Source organism: Myxine glutinosa, chromosome 5, assembly GCF_964187855.1.
Source record: "Myxine glutinosa chromosome 5, kmMyxGlut1.1, whole genome shotgun sequence".
Taxonomy (NCBI): Eukaryota; Metazoa; Chordata; class Myxini; order Myxiniformes; family Myxinidae; genus Myxine; species Myxine glutinosa.
The window spans coordinates 180,355,662-180,374,235 of NC_136265.1; the positions used below are offsets into that span (position 1 = coordinate 180,355,662).

The 18,574-nt window shown below is 48.0% G+C and overlaps 1 protein-coding gene across 7 annotated transcripts in view; it reads right to left on the reverse strand.

The window, feature by feature from the left end:
* The window catches only part of ZNF335 (zinc finger protein 335), a 167,056-nt gene that overhangs the window by 100,930 nt on the left and 47,552 nt on the right, over positions 1-18,574 (reverse strand). For all 7 annotated transcript variants that reach the window (XM_068115359.2, XM_068115361.2, XM_068115355.2 and 4 more), the window contains 6 exons: positions 18,070-18,088; positions 4,738-4,854; positions 3,972-4,048; positions 3,704-3,864; positions 3,345-3,574; positions 345-420 (listed from right to left, as the gene is read on the reverse strand). In XM_068115359.2, the coding sequence (XP_067971460.2) occupies positions 345-420; positions 3,345-3,574; positions 3,704-3,864; positions 3,972-4,048; positions 4,738-4,854; positions 18,070-18,088 (680 nt within the window). The remainder of the gene's footprint in view (positions 1-344; positions 421-3,344; positions 3,575-3,703; positions 3,865-3,971; positions 4,049-4,737; positions 4,855-18,069; positions 18,089-18,574) is intronic.

Below are 18,574 nucleotides of genomic sequence, written 5' to 3' on the forward strand. Positions count from 1 at the left end.
GCAACATTTATCACCTACTAAGATCTGTGTAGCAAAGCATTTTGGCATTAGTTTCATACAAATTGGACACAAATTGACCGCGCTATGGTAAAAAGACGATTTTGACCTTTTCATGACCTTGACCTTGACCTTTGACCCGATCGATTCCAAAATCTAATCAAATGGTTCCCGGATAATAACCTATCATCCCACCAAATTTCATGCGAATCGGTTGAATACTTTTTGAGTTATGCGAATAACATACACACACACACACAGACATACAAATAAATACACAGCGATCAAAACATAACCTTCCGCTTTTGCGAAGGTAATAAAATAGATCTTTAGCACATTCAGCTCACCAGCATCGAAGATCAACGTGGTGGCGGTAACCGGCTTCTCGGAGGCCTCTGCAACTGCTTGAGCTTGCACACTGACCTGGAGGGTTAGGTTTAACAATGGGAGTGTTAGTGATAGATTTAACGGTGAGTGTTAGGCTTAGATTTAACGTCGTGAGTGTTGGTGTGATTTAACGGTGGGAGTGTTAGGTTTAGATTTACGGTGGGAGTGTTAGGTTTCGATTTAACGTTGCGAGTGTTCGTGTTAGATTTAACGGTGGGAGTGTTAGTGTTCGATTTAACGGTGGGAGTGTTAGGTTTAGATTTAACGTTGTGAGTGTTAGTGATAGATTTAACGGTGAGTGTTAGGTTTAGATTTAACGTCGTGAGTGTTGGTTAGATTTAACAGTGGGAGTGTTAGGGTTCGATTTAACGTTGTGAGTGTTAGTGTTAGATTTAACGGTGGGAGTGTTAGTGTTAGATTTAACGGTGGGAGTGTTAGTGTTAGATTTAACGGTGGGAGTGTTAGGTTTAGATTTAACGTTGTGAGTATTAGATTTAACGGTGGGAGTGTTAGTGTTCGATTTAACGGTGGGAGTGTTATGTTTAGATTTAACGTTGTGAGTGTTAGTGTTAGATTTAACGGTGGGAATGTTATGTTTAGATTTAACGTTGTGAGTGTTAGTGTTAGATGCAACGGTGGGAGTGTTAGTGTTAGATTTAATGGTGAGTGTTAGGGTTAGGTTTAACGTTAGGGTTAGATTTAACGTTGTGAGTGTTAGGGTTAGATTTAACGTTGTGAGTGTTAGTGTTAGATTTAACGGTGTGAGTGTTAGGGTTAGATTTAACGCTGTGAGTGTTAGGGTTAGATTTAACGTTGTGAGTGTTAGTGTTAGATTTAGCGGTGTGAGTGTTAGTGATAGATTTAACGTTGTGAGAGTTAGTGATAGATGTAACGGTGAGTGTTAGGGTTAGATTTAACGTTGTGAGTGTTAGTGTTAGATTTAACGGTGAGTGTTAGGGTTAGGTTTAACAATGGGTGTGTTATGGTTAGGTTTAACAATGGGAGTGTTAGTGTTAGATTTAATGGTGTGAGTGTTAGTGATAGATTTAACGTTGTGAGAGTTAGTGATAGATGTAACGGTGAGTGTTAGGGTTAGATTTAACGTTGTGAGTGTTAGTGTTAGATTTAACGGTGAGTGTTAGGGTTAGGTTTAACAATGGGTGTGTTAGTGTTCGATTTAACGTTGTGAGTGTTAGGGTTAGATTTAACGTTGCGAGTGTGAGGGTTAGATTTAACGTTGTGAGTGTTAGGGTTAGATTTAACGTTGTGAGTGTGAGGGTTAGATTTAACGTTGTGAGTGTGAGGGTTAGATTTAACGTTGTGAGTGTGAGGGTTAGATTTAACTTTGTGAGTGTTAGGGTTAGATTTAACGTTGTGAGTGTGAGGGTTAGATTGAACTTTGTGAGTGTTAGGGTTAGATTTAACGTTGTGAATGTGAGGGTTAGATTTAACGTTGTGAGTGTTAGTGTTAGATTTAACGGTGTGAGTGTTAGGGTTAGATTTAACGTTGTGCGTGTTAGTGATAGATTTAACGGTGAGTGTTATGGTTAGGTTTAACAATGGGAGTGTTAGTGTTAGATTTAACGGTGTGAGCGTTAGGTTTAGATTTAACGTTGTGAGTGTTAGTGTCAGATTTAACGGTGTGAGTGTTAGGTTTAGATTTGACGTTGTGAGTATTAGTGTTAGATTTAACGGTGAGTGTTGGGGTTAGGTTTAACAATGGGTGTGTTAGTGTTAGATTTAACGGTGAGTGTTATGGTTAGGTTTAACAATGGGAGTGTTAGTGTCAGATTTAACGGTGTGAGTGTTAGGTTTAGATTTGACGTTGTGAGTGTTAGTGTTAGATTTAACGTTGTGAGTGTGGGGGTTAGATTTAACGTTGTGAGTGTTAGTGTTAGATTTAACGGTGTGAGTGTTAGGGTTAGAGTTAACGTTGTGAGTGTTAGTGATAGATTTAACGGTGAGTGTTATGGTTAGGTTTAACAATGGGAGTGTTAGTGTCAGATTTAACGGTGTGAGTGTTAGGTTTAGATTTAACGTTGTGAGTGTTAGAGTTCGATTTAACGGTGAGTGTTATGGTTAGGTTTAACGTTGTGAGTGTTAGTGTTAGATTTAACGGTGAGTGTTATGGTTAGGTTTAACAATGGGAGTGTTAGTGTCAGATTTAACGGTGTGAGTGTTAGGTTTAGATTTAACGTTGTGAGTGTTAGAGTTCGATTTAACGGTGAGTGTTATGGTTAGGTTTAACAATGGGAGTGTTAGTGTCAGATTTAACGGTGTGAGTGTTAGGTTTAGATTTAACGTTGTGAGTGTTAGAGTTCGATTTAACGTTGAGTGTTATGGTTAGGTTTAACGTTGTAAGTGTTAGTGTTAGATTTAACGGTGAGTGTTATGGTTAGGTTTAACAATGGGTGCGTTAGTGTTAGATTTAACTTTGTGAGTGTTAGTGATAGTGATAGATTTAACGGTGAATGTTAGGGTTAGATTTAATGGTGAGAGTGTTGTTTTCTTTCTATACTTGGGTTTCCGTTCATGCAGCTCGGCTTTCGACAGGTTTGGGATTTGTTTTGAATTATGAACTGTCTGGTAATGGTGAAAATACAAGCCTCCCAAAGATGGCGAGTTCATAAGAGTCAATCACAGAAAATATATACTTCTTACTCATGGAAACTGCTTCCTCATTCCCGTTTTGGATTCAACCATAAACCTGATTGGCTAAGAGCTTGCATTTTGTGCCAGTGAAAAAAAGGTCACATTGTAACTCCATTTTGAGCCGCTACTAGCATGTTGAGTGAATGCTGCATGGCAACTGATGGAAGTGAAGTACGTTTTTAATCAACGATTGCTGTCATCATCAGGGTACACACAGCCAAACTTCATTGTTTACAACTCTTACCACATGGTCATTTGAGGTTGGCATCGCACTGGGATCGAGGCATTCAAAGCCAGACCAAAAGTACCTTTATTCTTGTGCCTTTGTTTGCAGGCAAGCGCCTGGCCACGTGCCGCTTGCGCAGCTCCAAGATCTGCTCCTGGGTGAGAGGTTGACTGCGACTGCGTACCAGTTCTTGTGGGTGTTGGCGCAACCACTCGGTGAAGTCTGCAGGGTGGCGGCACCGCACGTGCAGTCGCAGGTTCTTGCGGTGGCGAGTGCTGAAATGGCATTGGTCACAGGAGAATGGCTTTTCCCCTGGGTGGGGATACAGGTGTTTGTGACAAAGGCAAGTGGGGGAGGGTAGGACATGGTTAATTGTGCTGAAGTACTGGAAAGTAATCGGTGCGTGCCATTGCATTTGTTGGGAAGGCAGTCGGTGATTACCGGTGTGCTTTATGGCAAGGTGTGAAACAAGGAATTCCTCCTTGGTGGTGGCATAAGGGCAGTAGTCGCATCGGAATGGTCTTTCGTTGGTATGGGCCAACTGGTGGTTCAACAAGAACTTCTTATTCTCACAGGAGAACTCACAGAATTCGCACTTGAATCTGCACAAAATGCCTTCCTGTTAATTATCCTCCAAGCACACCGTCCATATTCAGAATTGCATTAGAAACATACAGCACGTACGCACGCATGCACACAATCCTCTTACTTTCCATTCCCAAGACAAATGACGTGTGTAAGAAGATGGTTCTTGAAGGTGTGACGCTTCTTGAATGATTTCCCACACTGTAAGACAACAATATATTCAAACCCGGAACCAATCATCTTCACCAATGATTCGACACTACGCCTGCAAACTCTCTGATCAAGTAAAATTTTGTGTTCTAGTAATAATTATTTCATTTTATTCGACAAATCAAGAAGGGCGGTTAAACTGCCAAAATCAAGACTCTCTGCTCACCTTCACTCCTTCATTCCTCTTTTCTCCCGCCTCTGGAACAAACTCCCTCACTCTCTTCAATCCCACTCCTCCCTCCAGGTCTTTAAAACAGCTGTTCACCACCATCTCTTATCTTCCCCCATCCAAAACCTTGATCTTTTCTACCCCCGCTAATTTCGGTCCCCTTGTGTTTTATACCTCTGGCCCCCCTTCCCACGCCTCCTCCCCCCAAGCCCTCTCCCTCCCACACTTCTCCCTGCTCTCAAATGTTGTGTTTGTGTGCTTCCCCTTCTCTCCCCATCTTGTTTTCCGCTCCCTCTTTTTATATATGTTGTTTGTCTGGTTGATTTGTTTGTGAAATAAATGTTAGCTCTTTCACGAGCCTCGATTCAGTATACAAAAAGAAAAAGAAAAAAAGGGCGAAGTGAAATGGAAGCACGAGGCAGTGGTAAAGAACTGCTCACAATAGGCAGTAGGTAATCAGCAACAACAAACAACAACAACAACATCAGCATCAACATCAACACCACCAAACCTTATCACACATGTGTGGTTTCTCTGCACTGTGGGTCTTCATGTGCTGGGTGAGCCTTTTCTGCATGTAATACATCCGGTGGCACACGGGGCAAGGGTACTCGTGCCTCCGTGGGACCTGCAGGGGGACAATGACATTCATGTCCGCGCGTCGGATTTCCTTCAGACGAAGTGTACAACCCCTATTTATTTATGCTGATGTTGGCTAAAACAAAGACGGCTAGTAGACAATAAACAAAGACAACAAAGACGGCTAATACAAAACAAACAATGCTACATATTGTTGTGTAAACGACCCCTGGAGGGTTAATTAATGGATCATGTCGAGCAGTTATATCCTTAATGAATGTAATAGCATAAGCCTGACTTCATTAATCATGTTATTAGATATGCGCTGCTTATACAGTGCATTCAGAAAGTATTCAGACTCCTGAAGGAGCTGGGGCTCCCACGTCGATCGGAAGAATGGACGCGACAAAAAGCTGGAATTCATCCGAGTTGCTTTATTCAAACCAAACACTCAGGCACTCTGAAAAGCCCGTTTATCGGGCAGCAATATATATACATATTATCCAGGAGCGTTTGCCCAGGAAAGGCGAGAGGGGGCGTGGCCCAGCGTCCTGGCTGCGGCCTGGCAAGTTGAGGGCGAGCCTGCCCGGGCATGCCCGGGCGTCCCGACCGAGGCCTGGCAAGTTGAGCGCGGGCCTGCCCGGGCGTCCTGGATGAGCCCGGCATGGTGATCGCTCCGCGTCCTTGATAGGTGCAAGGCGATTGTGAAAACCCAGCGGTAGCCGCTACACACGTCCCCCCAGAATCGACTTGCACCGGCAGGGTCAATTTGAGGGGGGTCCTGATGACCCGGCCGAAGCGACCCCTGGCGGGTCGTGGGAGGGGGTCCGGTGTGGTGGTGGGCGGTCGAGTGGGGGGCACCGTGGATGGGGGGCGGCCTCGCCGCGGCGGAAGGGCCACCCATGGTGGGTGGTCGACGTCCACGTGCGCCGGCTTGAGGCGGTCCACCGCAATCCGGTCCGACCTGCCGCCGATGTCGATGACGAACGACTTGTCGTCCCGTCGCAGCACCCGGAAGGGCCCGTCGTACGGCGGCCGGAGTGGCCCCCGATGTGCGTCGTGACGCACAAAAACATACTCCGCTGTGCGAAGTGCTGGGGGGACGTAGGACTGGGGGTCACCGTGGTGGGATGTTGGCACGGGGGCAAACCGTCGGGCGGCCTCCTGGAGGTCCGAGCGCTGGTGAGCTGCGGACCAGGGACTGGTAGCGTCGGGCACGAATTCGCCCGGGACGCGTAGCGCCTGGCCAGAGACAAGCTCGGCGGTGGATGCCTGGAGGTCCTCCTTGGGGGCCGTGCGGAGGCCCAAAAGGACCCACGGCAGCCGGTCGGCCCAACCACCGTCTTGAAGGCCGGCCATGAGCGCGGCCTTCATGGAGCGGTGGAATCGCTCGCACAACCCGTTTGCTTGGGGGTGGTAGGCCGTAGTACGGTGTAGCTTGACCCCCAGGTTGCGGGCGACCGCGCCCCACAGCTCGGAGGTGAACTGTGGTCCGCGGTCTGACGAAATGTCCGCCGGTGCGCCGAAGCGGGCGACCCAGGTGGCGATGAAAGCCTGCGCTACGTCGGCGGTGGTGGTGGAGACGAGGGGAACGGCCTCCGGCCACCTGGTGGTCCTGTCCACCATGGTGAGCAGGTGTGTGAACCCCCGTGACGGGGGGAGGGGGCCCACCAGATCCACGTTGACGTGGTCGAAACGTCGTTCGGGCACGGTGAAAGGTGCCAGCGGGGCCTGGGTGTGTCGGTGGACCTTGGCCCGTTGGCAGGCCGTGCAGGTGCTGGTCCAATCGCGGACGTCCCGACGAAGGCCGTGCCAGACGAATCGCGCCGACACCAGCTTCTGGGAAGCTTTCCGGCCCGGGTGGAAAAGGCCGTGGAGGGAGGCGAAGATGCGGCGTTGCCAGGTGACGGGCACGATGGGGCGAGGCTGGCCTTGGGAGACGTCGCAGAGCAGGACAGTGTCCGCGAAGGGGATGTCGGCCAGGCGGAGGCCCGTGTCCGCCGCCCGGAGGGCTTGCACCGTGGTGTCGGTGGTTTGGTCCGCCGCCATAAGCGCAAAGTCCACGCCCAGGTGGACCGCGTTCGCGCTGACCCGGGAAAGACAGTCGGCCACGGCGTTGTTTTTGCCGGCGACGTGCCGGATGTCCGTGGTAAACTCCGACACGGCGGAGAGGTGGCGCTGTTGGCGGGCCGACCACGGCTCCGTGACCTTGGCCATGGCGTAAACCAACGGCTTGTGGTCGACGAACGCCGTGAAAGGTCGGCCCTCCAGGAGGTGGCGGAAATGGCGGACGGCCAGGTGTAGACCGAGGAGCTCCCGGTCAAACGTGCTGTATTTGAGCTCGTTCGGCCGGAGCTGCCGGCTGAAAAAAGCGAGTGGCTGCCAAACCCCGTTCACCCATTGCTCATGTACGGCGCCCACCGCGTAGTCGGAGGCATCCGTGGTGAGGGCGATGGGAGCGTTGAGCACCGGGTGAGTGAGCAGTGTTGCGTCGGCGAGGGCCCGCTTTGAGCTTTGGAAGGCCGCATCCATTGCTGCGGACCAGGCGATGTCGTGCTTGGCCGGCTTGCCCCGGAGGGCTTCGTAGAGGGGCCGCATGAGTTGAGCAGCGCGGGGCATGAAGCGGTGATAAAAATTCACCATTCCCAGGAATTCCTGCAGGGCCTTTATGGTGCGGGGACGCGGGAACGTGGTGATGACCTCGACCTTGGTTGGCAGCGGCACGGCCCCGTTCTTGGTGATGTGGTGGCCCAAAAAATCAACGGCCGTCGTGCCGAAGTGGCATTTGGCCGGGTTGACGATGAGGCCGTGCTCGCTGAGGCGCCCGAACAGTGTTCGGAGGTGGAGGAGGTGCTCGGCCCGGGACGTGCTGGCGACGAGGATGTCGTCCAGGTAAACGAAAAGGAACGGCAGGTCACGCAGCACGCCGTCCATCAAGCGCTGGAACGCCTGAGCCGCGTTCTTGAGACCAAACGGCATCCGCAAGAATTCGAATAAGCCGAACGGCGTGATGACTGCTGTTTTAGGGACGTCGGCCGCCCTGACAGGTACCTGGTGATATCCCCGTATGAGATCAATTTTCGAAAAAATGACCCGTCCCGCCAGACGGGCGGAGAAGTCTTAGATATGCGGGATCGGGTACCTGTCGGGGGTGGTAGCGTCATTGAGACGGCGGTAGTCGCCACACGGGCGCCATCCACCCCCCGGCTTTGGCACGATGTGCAGTGGCGAGGCCCACGCACTATCGGAGCGCCGCACGATGCCGAGGTGCTCCAACGTGTCGAATTCGGCCTTCGCCACGGCGAGCTTGGCTGGTTCGAGGCGGCGGGCCCTGGCATAGACCGGCGGGCCCGTGGTTGGTATGTGGTGCGCGATCCCATGCCGTACTGCGACGGCCGAAAACGTTGGCCGCGTGAGGGCCGGGAACTCCGTGAGCAGGCGAGCAAACTCGTTCGCCGCCGGGACGGCGCATGCCAGCTCGGTCGGCGCGGAGCTGCTCAATGTGCATACCAGGGAGCTGAAGGTTTCGGCGTTGATTAAACGACGCCGTTGGACGTCCACCAGCAGTCCGTGTGCGCAGAGGAAGTCGGCGCCTAGCAGAGCCATGGGCACGTTTGCGGTTACAAACGTCCAAGCAAAGCGTTGGCCGCCGAAGCAGAGGGTGACGTTGCGCGGGCCAAAGGTGCGGATGGTCAATCCGTTGGCCGCAACCAAGGAGGGGCCGCAAACCGCGGATTGCCTGTCCTGGTCAGAGGCGGGTATGACGCTCAGTTGGGCGCCGGTGTCGCACAGGAAGCGCCGTCCGGACGTTTTATCCGTGATGAACAGTAAGTTGCCCGTGTGGCCGGTGCTCATGGCTGGTAATGAACGCCGGCCCGGCCGTTTCCCGGCCTGCCGAAGGTGCACGGGGGTCGGCACGTCCGGGCCTTCTGTCCGAACCTGGCATGATAGTAACACCACGCTTGGTCAGGTGGAGGCCCCGGTCATCGTGCTGGAGGTGGTCGGCTCGGTGTAGCGGCCGCCAATTGCGTCGGCAGTTCGGTCGTCGACCGTGCCGGGCGCTCGGGCGCCATGGGTGTTGCGTCGGACGGCGGTGGGTCCCATGTCGCCGCTGCGATGCGCTGACCTGCGGCGGAGATCTTGTCGGCTTCTCTGGCAAGGGCCCGGGGATCTGTGATCGTCGTGCTTGCCAGGGCGAGGCGTACCGGGTTAGGCAGCTGACGGAGGAACAGCTCCCGGAACAGGCATGCCGGAGAGTGCTCGCCGAGCAGTGAAAGCATGTAGTCCATTCGCTCGGAAGGGCGCGTGTCGCCGAGCTCGGGCAGGTCGAGCAGGCGCCGTGCGCGTTCCGCCGATGGGAGGACGAAAGCGTCGAGGAGAAGCTTCTTAATCGCGCCATATTTGTCAGCGGCTGGCGGGCTCTCGAGGAGGCTCAGGGCGCGGGCCGCGGTGGCCGAACCGAGCGCTGCTACCACATGGTGGAAGCGGGTGTCGTCGGCCGTGATGCCTCGCAGGGCGAACAGGGAATCCGCCTGTGCGAACCAAACCGCCCCGTGAGCCTCCCAGAAGGTAGGCAGTTTAAGGGCGACTGCCGTGTCCATGTCGGTAGGTCACCAATGAAGGAGCTGGGGCTCCCACGTCGATCGGAAGAATGGACGCGACAAAAAGCTGGAATTCATCCGAGTTGCTTTATTCAAACCAAACACTCAGGCACTCAGGCACTCTGAAAAGCCCGTTTATCGGGCAGCAATATATATACATATTATCCAGGAGCGTTTGCCCAGGAAAGGCGAGAGGGGGCGTGGCCCAGCGTCCTGGCTGCGGCCTGGCAAGTTGAGGGCGAGCCTGCCCGGGCGTCCCGACCAAGGCCTGGCAAGTTGAGCGTGGGCCTGCCCGGGCGTCCTGGACGAGCCCGGCATGGTGATCGCTCCGCGTCCTTGATAGGTGCAAGGCGATTGTGAAAACCCAGCGGTAGCCGCTACACTCCTTCACTTTTTCACATTTTGTTATGTTGTAGCCTTATGCTGAAATCGTTTAAATTCATTTTTTCCCTCATCAATCTGCACTCGATACCCCATAATGACAAAGAGAAAACGGGATTTTAGAAAGTTTTGCAAATTTATTAAAAAGAAATAACTGAAATATCACATTTACGTAAGTATTCATACCCTTTGCTATGACACTTGAAATTTAACTCGGGTGCCTCCCATTTCTCTTGATCATCTTTGAGATGTTTCTACACCTTCATTGGGGTCCACCTGTGGTAAATTCAATTGATTGGACATGATTTGGAAAGGCACAGATACTTGTAATGCACTTATAAGAACAGACATTGTCGAAGCTTTTCCTCTTGCAGCTCGTCAGGACACATGCAAGAAATACCGGAAATGCAGACGAGAAAGGAAACAATTTATTTGCTCAGAGAAACGGGTATTGGCTCCTCGGGCTGCTACTGACATGAACATACACATCATGGCGGCCAGGCACAGAGCAAGCCCGAGACCTCCCGTCATAATGGAATCTGGTCAGTACAAACAGTGTCTGCACAAACTCTTTTTGTTTGCAAAGAACAGGAACTCGTGTGTGAATAAATGTGGCTTCAAGAACACGTCAACGTGCTTCGGTATGTGCACGTGACACAATCTGGAACTGTTCGGCGTGACAGCCTTGGGCACATCCAGGATTGTTAAGAAGGTGCTGACCGACGGAGGAATCGCTCTTTTGAGCAGACATGCTTTGTTGGGATCTCGCACCTGCAGGTTGGTTGTGCACGACAAATCTCCAAATTGTTCCGGACTTTTAATGGGATGTGCTGCTTGATCCCGTCATCCAGTGTGAGGAACGTACAACCTGTGTACCTCGCATCACACTGGCACTGAATTTCATAAACAACATTGTTCAGTTTTGTGGAAGGGAGCACACCTTTCTGGACTAAAAACCACCTTTAGAGGCCATTTTTCCCCGCAAGCGGGGGTTGGCCTTTTTCGGGAACCGTGGTTGTTGTTGTTTTTTTGGTCCCCTTTTTGAAGCAATGTTTTACGGCCGGATGCCCTTCCTGACGCCAACCCTTTTTGCCGCCTTTAGCGACAAACAGGGAATTACCAGTGAACTGGTACTCAATTAGCCGACCTCGGAAGGATGACAGGCTGAGTCAACCCCCCTGGCGTTAATTCAGCGATCGACCGGGATTCGAACCCAGGATCCTGGGATCCTAAGCCGGCACCCTAGCCGCTAGCCCAACACCAGGGTTTCTGACTTTCCACCTTTCTGGACTGAGGGAAACAATTTGTGGGAGGTAAAAATCACTCTCGATGCAACGGAGTTAGAACATCATGAAACCGCCGGTTTCACCTGTTGTTCAAACTTTTGAGAGATTTTACCTCTCCTTGGTCGCTTGAGGTAAACCGGACACTTCTCTAGTCCAAACACGGTATCCTTAGACCGATTGGCAGTTTTGCATTGTATGAACCCACAGATGCGTCGCTCTGGGCCGCCTTCGTCACGCTAATTTGGGTTTGATGCGCTCAATTTCAGCAACAAGTCGGCATGGTGAAAAAAATGGACCACGCTTTATGAGGCCTAAGTCACACATAGGCGGATATTTTGGCGACTACTGGTGACTGCCGGCGATCAAGATTTTTTGGCGACGACTGGCGATTTTGGGCGGTCAAATATGGTCAGGCGGCAGTATGGCGACTGCAGGCGGCCACATTGCGACTGCAGGCGGCCACATTGCGACTGCATTGCGACGACGCCCCGAGTGGGATGGCGACTGTTGAAGATCGACGACGACTGCATTGCGGATGCACGGCGGCAGCGTGGCGACAGTCTGGCGGCTAGATTACGACCGATGGCGGATCGCGGCGACTGCATTGGGCCCGGGTGGCGGTTTACTCCGACGTCCGCAAGACTGCAATAAGACCGCTGGCGATTGGAGACGATTCACACAACTTTTTAAATCTTTATTTCTCTATTTTACATTTCACTTTATTCACTTCAATGATGTATGACATGAAGCATAAAGATGTTTGATGTACAATAAGAAAGTTAATAAAGATGCATCATTGTAATGTATTAATCAAACTTTTCTGCAGGGAGAGAGAATGGAAATAAAGTCCAACAAGTTATTTCCACTGGTCCCAAGTCCCATAAATAAAGTATCCAAAGGACCAAAGTCCCAAAAATAAAGTTCCCAAAAGTCCCAAGTCCAAACAATAAAGCCATATCCTTGTCGGCACCACAGGACCTCACTCCACGGAGACCCTCACACCATCCTGTCTTGCCATGGAATTGTGGTATGTCGTAATGCAGTCGCCAGGCAGTCGTATCTCTGTCGCCAATGGCCGTAACTCGGCCGCCACTAGTCCTACTGCTGTCGTCGTCAGTCTCCCATAGCCGCAGGGGAGACGTGGCAGTTCTTCTGTAGTCGATATGCAGCCGCAACGGTGTCGGCCCGTAGTCGGGAAGATGCCGCAGGAAGGCCGAATGGCATTCGCATCTCTGCCGTGCTAGCTGGTGGGGCGATGCTGGGGCGATTGCGGAAGACTATGAGCGACTGGGTTGCGGCCGCTTTATGGTCTTATTACGGATACCGACGACAGCATGGCGGTTCCATCACGACAGCATGGCGGTTCCATCACGACAGCATGGCGGATTTTTTTCGAGGACGACTGAGCGCGCCGTTTTTAAACATTTAAAAAAATATTTTGCCCCTTTGCGGCTCTTGCCGACTGCAGCCGACCTGGGGAGGATAACCACGACTACAGAAGACCGTCCATTACGATTTCATTACGATTGTCGGCGGGTGGTGGCGATTTTTCCAGTCGCCAGTAGTCGCCGACAAATCCGCCTATGTGTGACCTAGGCTTTAACGAGGTTGTTCATAAAAGCAATCTTGTATTGTGTCGAGCTGAAGGAATCCCACCGTGTGTACTGCCCCGTAAAAGTAGACTTGCGGTAGATTGCAGTCAAGAATCCATCCTGTCTTCTCAAGCAACACATCTAAAAAGGGGAGTACGTTTGACTGCTCTGTCTGAAACATGAACTTTAATGTGGGATCGAGAGCGTCGAGACATGCGAGGAAGCCAGTGCAGATGGTAGCAGTGTCGAAGATTGCAAACATATCGTCCACATATCGAAAATATATCGTTAGTCTTAGGTTCACGTTCAATCCATGAAAGAATCTTTCCTCATGAAAGACAACGAAAATGTTGGCGAGTGACGGACCTAATGGTGATCCGGAGTAGCGATGGGAGGGAGAATTAAAAATACAAAACTAGATTTTCTTGGTTGGATAAGTGTCCACCCACCCCTCCCCCCCCCCCCCCCTCCCTTGAGTTAATACATGGTGGAAGAACCTTTGACAGCAATTACACCTGTTATTCTGTTGGGATAGGTCTCCACCAACTTTGCACACCTTGATTGGGCAATATATGCCTATTCTTCTGTACACAAACTGTTCAAGCTCAGTGAAGTTACGTGGGGAGCGTTGATGGACAGTAATCTTCAAGTGATGTCACAGATTTTCGATTAGATTTAGGTCGGGGCTCTGACTGGGCCACTCAAGGACATTTATCTTTTTGTTCCTTATGCTTCAGTCACATTTGGCTCGGCGGCCGTAGGGTCTAAAAAATCTACGGCCACTAGCAATTATATGGCGGCCGCAGTATTTCCACGGTCACACAATGTAGCAGTCACATATGTTTTTATTTTTCGGGTAGCCGCACGGGGTATTTATAAATTGTGGAGACCGAAAACGTGGGGGTGCCGTACGGTCTTTGATTTGATGTCGCACTGTGACTTTAGGGCGTCCCTGTGGCGGCCATATAATTTTCAAGGCAGACGCAAGGTAGCCTCAAGGTGCCCGCAAGGCAACCGCAGGGGGGCCCTAGGGCGAACGTGCGGCCAGACGGACGGTAACGAGTGGGTATATATACCAGTTCTTTTTCATATGTATAACAGCACTTACAGTTGTCATGGCTACGGCTTGTCGAATTGCTACGGCCACCCTAGAAATGAAAAAAGTTATAACTCCACGCTATAATTCCACGGCGACCCCTACGGCCTGTAAAAGATAGCCATACGCCCTAGGGCCACCCTGAGGCCACCTCAGAAACTCTGCGGCCGCCGCACGTTTCTGTCAATTTAGGGGGGGTACGGCCGCCGTATCCTAGCCGTAGAGCAAATGTGACTGAGGAGTTAGCCACTCCAGTGTAGCTTTGGCTGTGCTTCAGGTCGTTGTCATGCTGAAAGGTGAACTTCCATCCTAATTTCAGATTTCTTGAAGAGGGCAGCAAGTTTTCCTCCAGGATTTTTCTGTATGTTGCTCCATCCTTTTTCCCTTCTATCCCGACAAGTGCCCCAGTCCCTGCTGATGAGAAACATCCCCATAACATGATGCTGCCACCACCATGCTTCACAGTAGGGATGGTGTTCTTTGCGTGATGTGATGTGTTGGATTTGTGCCAAACATAACGTTTTGCATTTAGGCCAAAAAGTTCCATCTTGGTTTCGTCAGACCGCAAAACTTTGCCACATGGCTTCAGAATCTCTGGAGTGTTTTTTTGCATACCTCAAACGGGACTCTTGGTGGGATTTTTTTGTGTAATGGCTTCCTTCTCGACACCCCACCATACAGGCCAAACTTGTGAAGTGTTTGGGATATTGTTGTCACATGCACACAGTGACCAGTCTTTACCATAAAGGCCTGTAGCTCTTTTAAAGTTGCCATTGGCCTGCCTCTTGAAGGCCTCTCCGATCAGTCTCCTTGCTTGGTCATGCAGTTTGGAGGGACGGCCTGATCTTGGCAGGGTCTTGGTGGTACCATACACCTTCCACTTCTTAATGATTGGCTTCACTGTGCTCCAAGGGATATTCAAGGCCTTTGAAATATTTTTATATGCATCCCCTGATCTGTGACTTTCCACAACTTTATCCATATGTGAGTATGGATATGCATATTTTATATGCATATGTGAGTTCTTTTAAAAGCTCCTTGGTGCTCATGGTTGACTTTTTGCTGTGAAATGCACGACCCAGCAGAGGAAACCTACAGGAACAACTGATTTTATTTTGAAATAATCAGAATCACTTCAATTTAACACAGGTGGAGGCCAATTAACTTGGTGTGTGATTTAAAGGTGATTGGTTACACCTGAGCTAATATAAAATTACGATTATAAGGGGGGTGGACACTTAGCCAACCAAGATATTCTATTTTTGGTTTTATAATTACTCCTGCCAGGGAGTAATGCATTCGATCGTGTGTGTGTATGTGTGTGTGTGTGTGTGTGTGTGTGTGTGTGTGTGTGTGTGTGTGTGTGTGTGTGTGTGTGTGTGTGTGTGTGTGTGTGTGTGTACAAGATATCTGGAAAAGTTCTCAACGAATTTGGATGAAAGTTGGTGGGATGATTGCCCTTGGGATAAGGAAGAATTGATTCGTTTTTGGTGAAGCTCAGGATATTATTCCGGATCCAGGAATTTTTTTAAGGATTGTTTACCATTGGAAGATAGGGCTCATTTTTTTTAAACATTATCTTCTATATATTCTATATTTAACATTGTGATATGAAAATAGTTTTCATATTTGTTGTAAATGTAGTTTAAACTCGTGGTTATGCGTTAGAGCGGTGTATTTTGTTAGCAGCGTCGTCTTCAAGGTTCTTTTTTTTTTCTAATAAAGACATATTCTGTCATTTTAAAACCACCAAAGTGTGTATAAGGTTTCCCCGTTTCATAAAATGTATCGTTTGATACGTATAATGCTTTTAAACTGTTTTTTTTGTTTGTTTGTTTATTTTACCTCAGAAGAGATATCAACATTTACCTCAGCGAATGTCAATCGCGGTGTCAGTATTTGATGAACTTATAAAGACAGGTGAGTTACAAGTGTGACAAGCATGTGCACGGGATTCTTCCCAGAAGAATGAGTGGTCGCATTAGCTTGTACGACTTAAAATGAGCGAGTTTTGTTTTGACGTTTGGGCCAGTTTTACATGTTGTATCCCTATGGAATGAAACGAACGTTTTTCCTGGCTTACAATTTTATTTGAAGTCACACATGCCTCAAAATACACTGACTTATATAGAATTGAACGCTGAATCCGAAAATGTAAGTGAAATTGCCTTGTTTTTTTTTAAACATTATCTTCTATATATTCTAAATATATATCTGTGCAGTGTCTGTCTTGTGTTGTCTTGTGTTGTCTTGTCTTGTGTTGTCTTGTGTTGTCACTGAACTACTCCCTCAAACTTTTTGTGAAATCGTACTATTCCAACTTGACCCACGGCGGGAGTATGCGCACTACTGAGTGGCGTTCTTGTTAATTTTCTGAAATTTGTCAAATTTGTTTTTCACTTGGAAGTTGTCGGTTATGATGTGTAAGTAAAGGTGGAAGATGTCTGCTTTAATGCAATTTAATTCCAGGATACAGGTAACAAAAGGTGAAAATGTTGAAATGGGTTGTAGACTTTCTATAGGCACTGTGTACACACACACACACACACACACACACACACACACACACACACACACACACACACACACACACACACACACACACACACACACACACACACACACACACACACACACACACACACGTCACTCGAGACCTGAACACAGAAGTGTTGTACTAAACGTGTGTAAAACAATCTTTTTAATAACAGTCGCATGTGTAAACTATAATAATTTAATTTGTGTTGTTGACAACAAATCACGAAATACGATCTTCACAAAACATTACTCGATCGCTCCTGCAAAAAAAACCCAGGCAATGTATTAGCACAGGGCCCAATCGACGCCTGAAGGCCAATTATCTGATTCATTTCTTTTTTATGCCTCCACCCCCGAAGGTGACCAGAGGCAATATGTTTTCGGGTTGTCCATCCGTCCTTCCGTCCGTCCGTCCGTACGGGCTAAACCTCGTTATTCTCCGCAACAATATGTCCGATTGAGACGAAACTTTCAGGGTGGGAGTGACACCCATGCAGAATGTTTTTATGATAATTGTGACATCATAGGTCAGGTGTTATGGCAGCCATCTTGGGTTAAACGCAAATAATTAAAATTTTATTTCTCCGAAACCGCTGAATGGGAAAATTTGAAACTTGGCACATTGTCAAGTACAGTACTCCCAATGGGAAACAAAAGCATGATAATGATGACATCATAGGTGAAGTGGTATACCAGCCAAAAATGTTTCAATTGAATTCCTTATCCTAAAAATCTGAAATTGCATGCACATGATCTATGACCCATTTGTATGGAAATATTAAATTTATGACTAATTTATGAACTATGAAATATTAAATAATATTGGATTTAACCTAAAACCTTAAAAAAACAACTTCTTCCAAACCACCAAATCGATTGACTTGAAACTTTACATGTGTCATTGACTCGGCATGGCGATTAAAAGATGATCACAAAAACATTATTGGTCACATGGTGTGGCAGCCATATTGGATTGAAGGAAAATATTAAATAATTATATATCTGAAACCGCTTACCCTATTGATGCAAAATTCTACAAATATCTAACACCACTGTTGCATATAATTTTAAAATGATGATGTTGTAGGTCACGTGGTTTGGCAGCCATATTGGATAGAAAAACGAACATTATCCGATTAAGACGAAACCTCACAAACGTAATCCCCTACCCATACATATGCAGAGTGTACATTTTTAAAGGTCATATGTCACATGGTGTGGCAGCCATATTAGCTTGAAAGCTGATATTTTTTTTTTTAATCCCTTCTCTGAAACTGCTTCACCGATCGATGTGAAACCTGTCATGGCTGGTGAAAATGTGATACTTGAAAACAGCTGAAGGGAATTAAATCAAACTTGTTTATTTTTAGGACAGTGAACAAGGGCATCTACCCGTTGTGGGACTATGCGGAGGCATATTGGCGACACAGTCGCTTTGTTCTCGTTAAAAAAAATTTCTACTTCTAGTTCTAATTCCTGCAGGATCTGAATGCATAATAAACACACAAACAAACAAACTTTCTTCTTTTTATCTTGGATGTTAATTTACAATAATAAACACATATGACTGTTATCAATGATAATGTGATGAATTTATCCCAAAGTATGAATATCCTTTGGATAACCCAAACTTTTGCACAGTACTGAACTTTTTATTACCATTTGAGGCATCAAGTGTTTTCTCTTGACATAACACGTTTGTTAAAAATGAAAAGCACCAGGAAGTAAACTACGATTAAATAAGGGTTACAAAAATCGCAAGTAACTCACCACTTCCTTCTTCGTCTTTCTGCCAGGAACAGAAGGTAAGAGTGAGAATGCAATTAAAGGATAAACAGCTCATTTACACAACATACATTAAGATTACTAGCAACGGTACCCACCCTACGGGTGGGGCTTCAATTGGAAGGCCCAAATGAAAAGGTAAAATATGAGAAATTGAAGGCTTTTTTTTATTTTAAATGATTCATATAAACATCCGTTAAATCATATCACACGCAAATCATCAAAATCTAAACAGTATCTTTAGAATTTCAATAAAAGCCACATCACTGTTCATATCGGTAAATATCATTCCATCGTGTTTCAAATCGTGATATCAACTGTACGCTTTTCTTTAGGGAATTTTTTTAAAATGATTTTGTACCTCTTCTTCAGCTTAGAACTTCAGGATAGACGACATTGCTGATAAAAGTTCCTTTTGACAAAGTTTTGACATATCATTCCATTTTTTTCCCTAAAGAAACGCGTACAGTTGATATCACGATTTGAAACA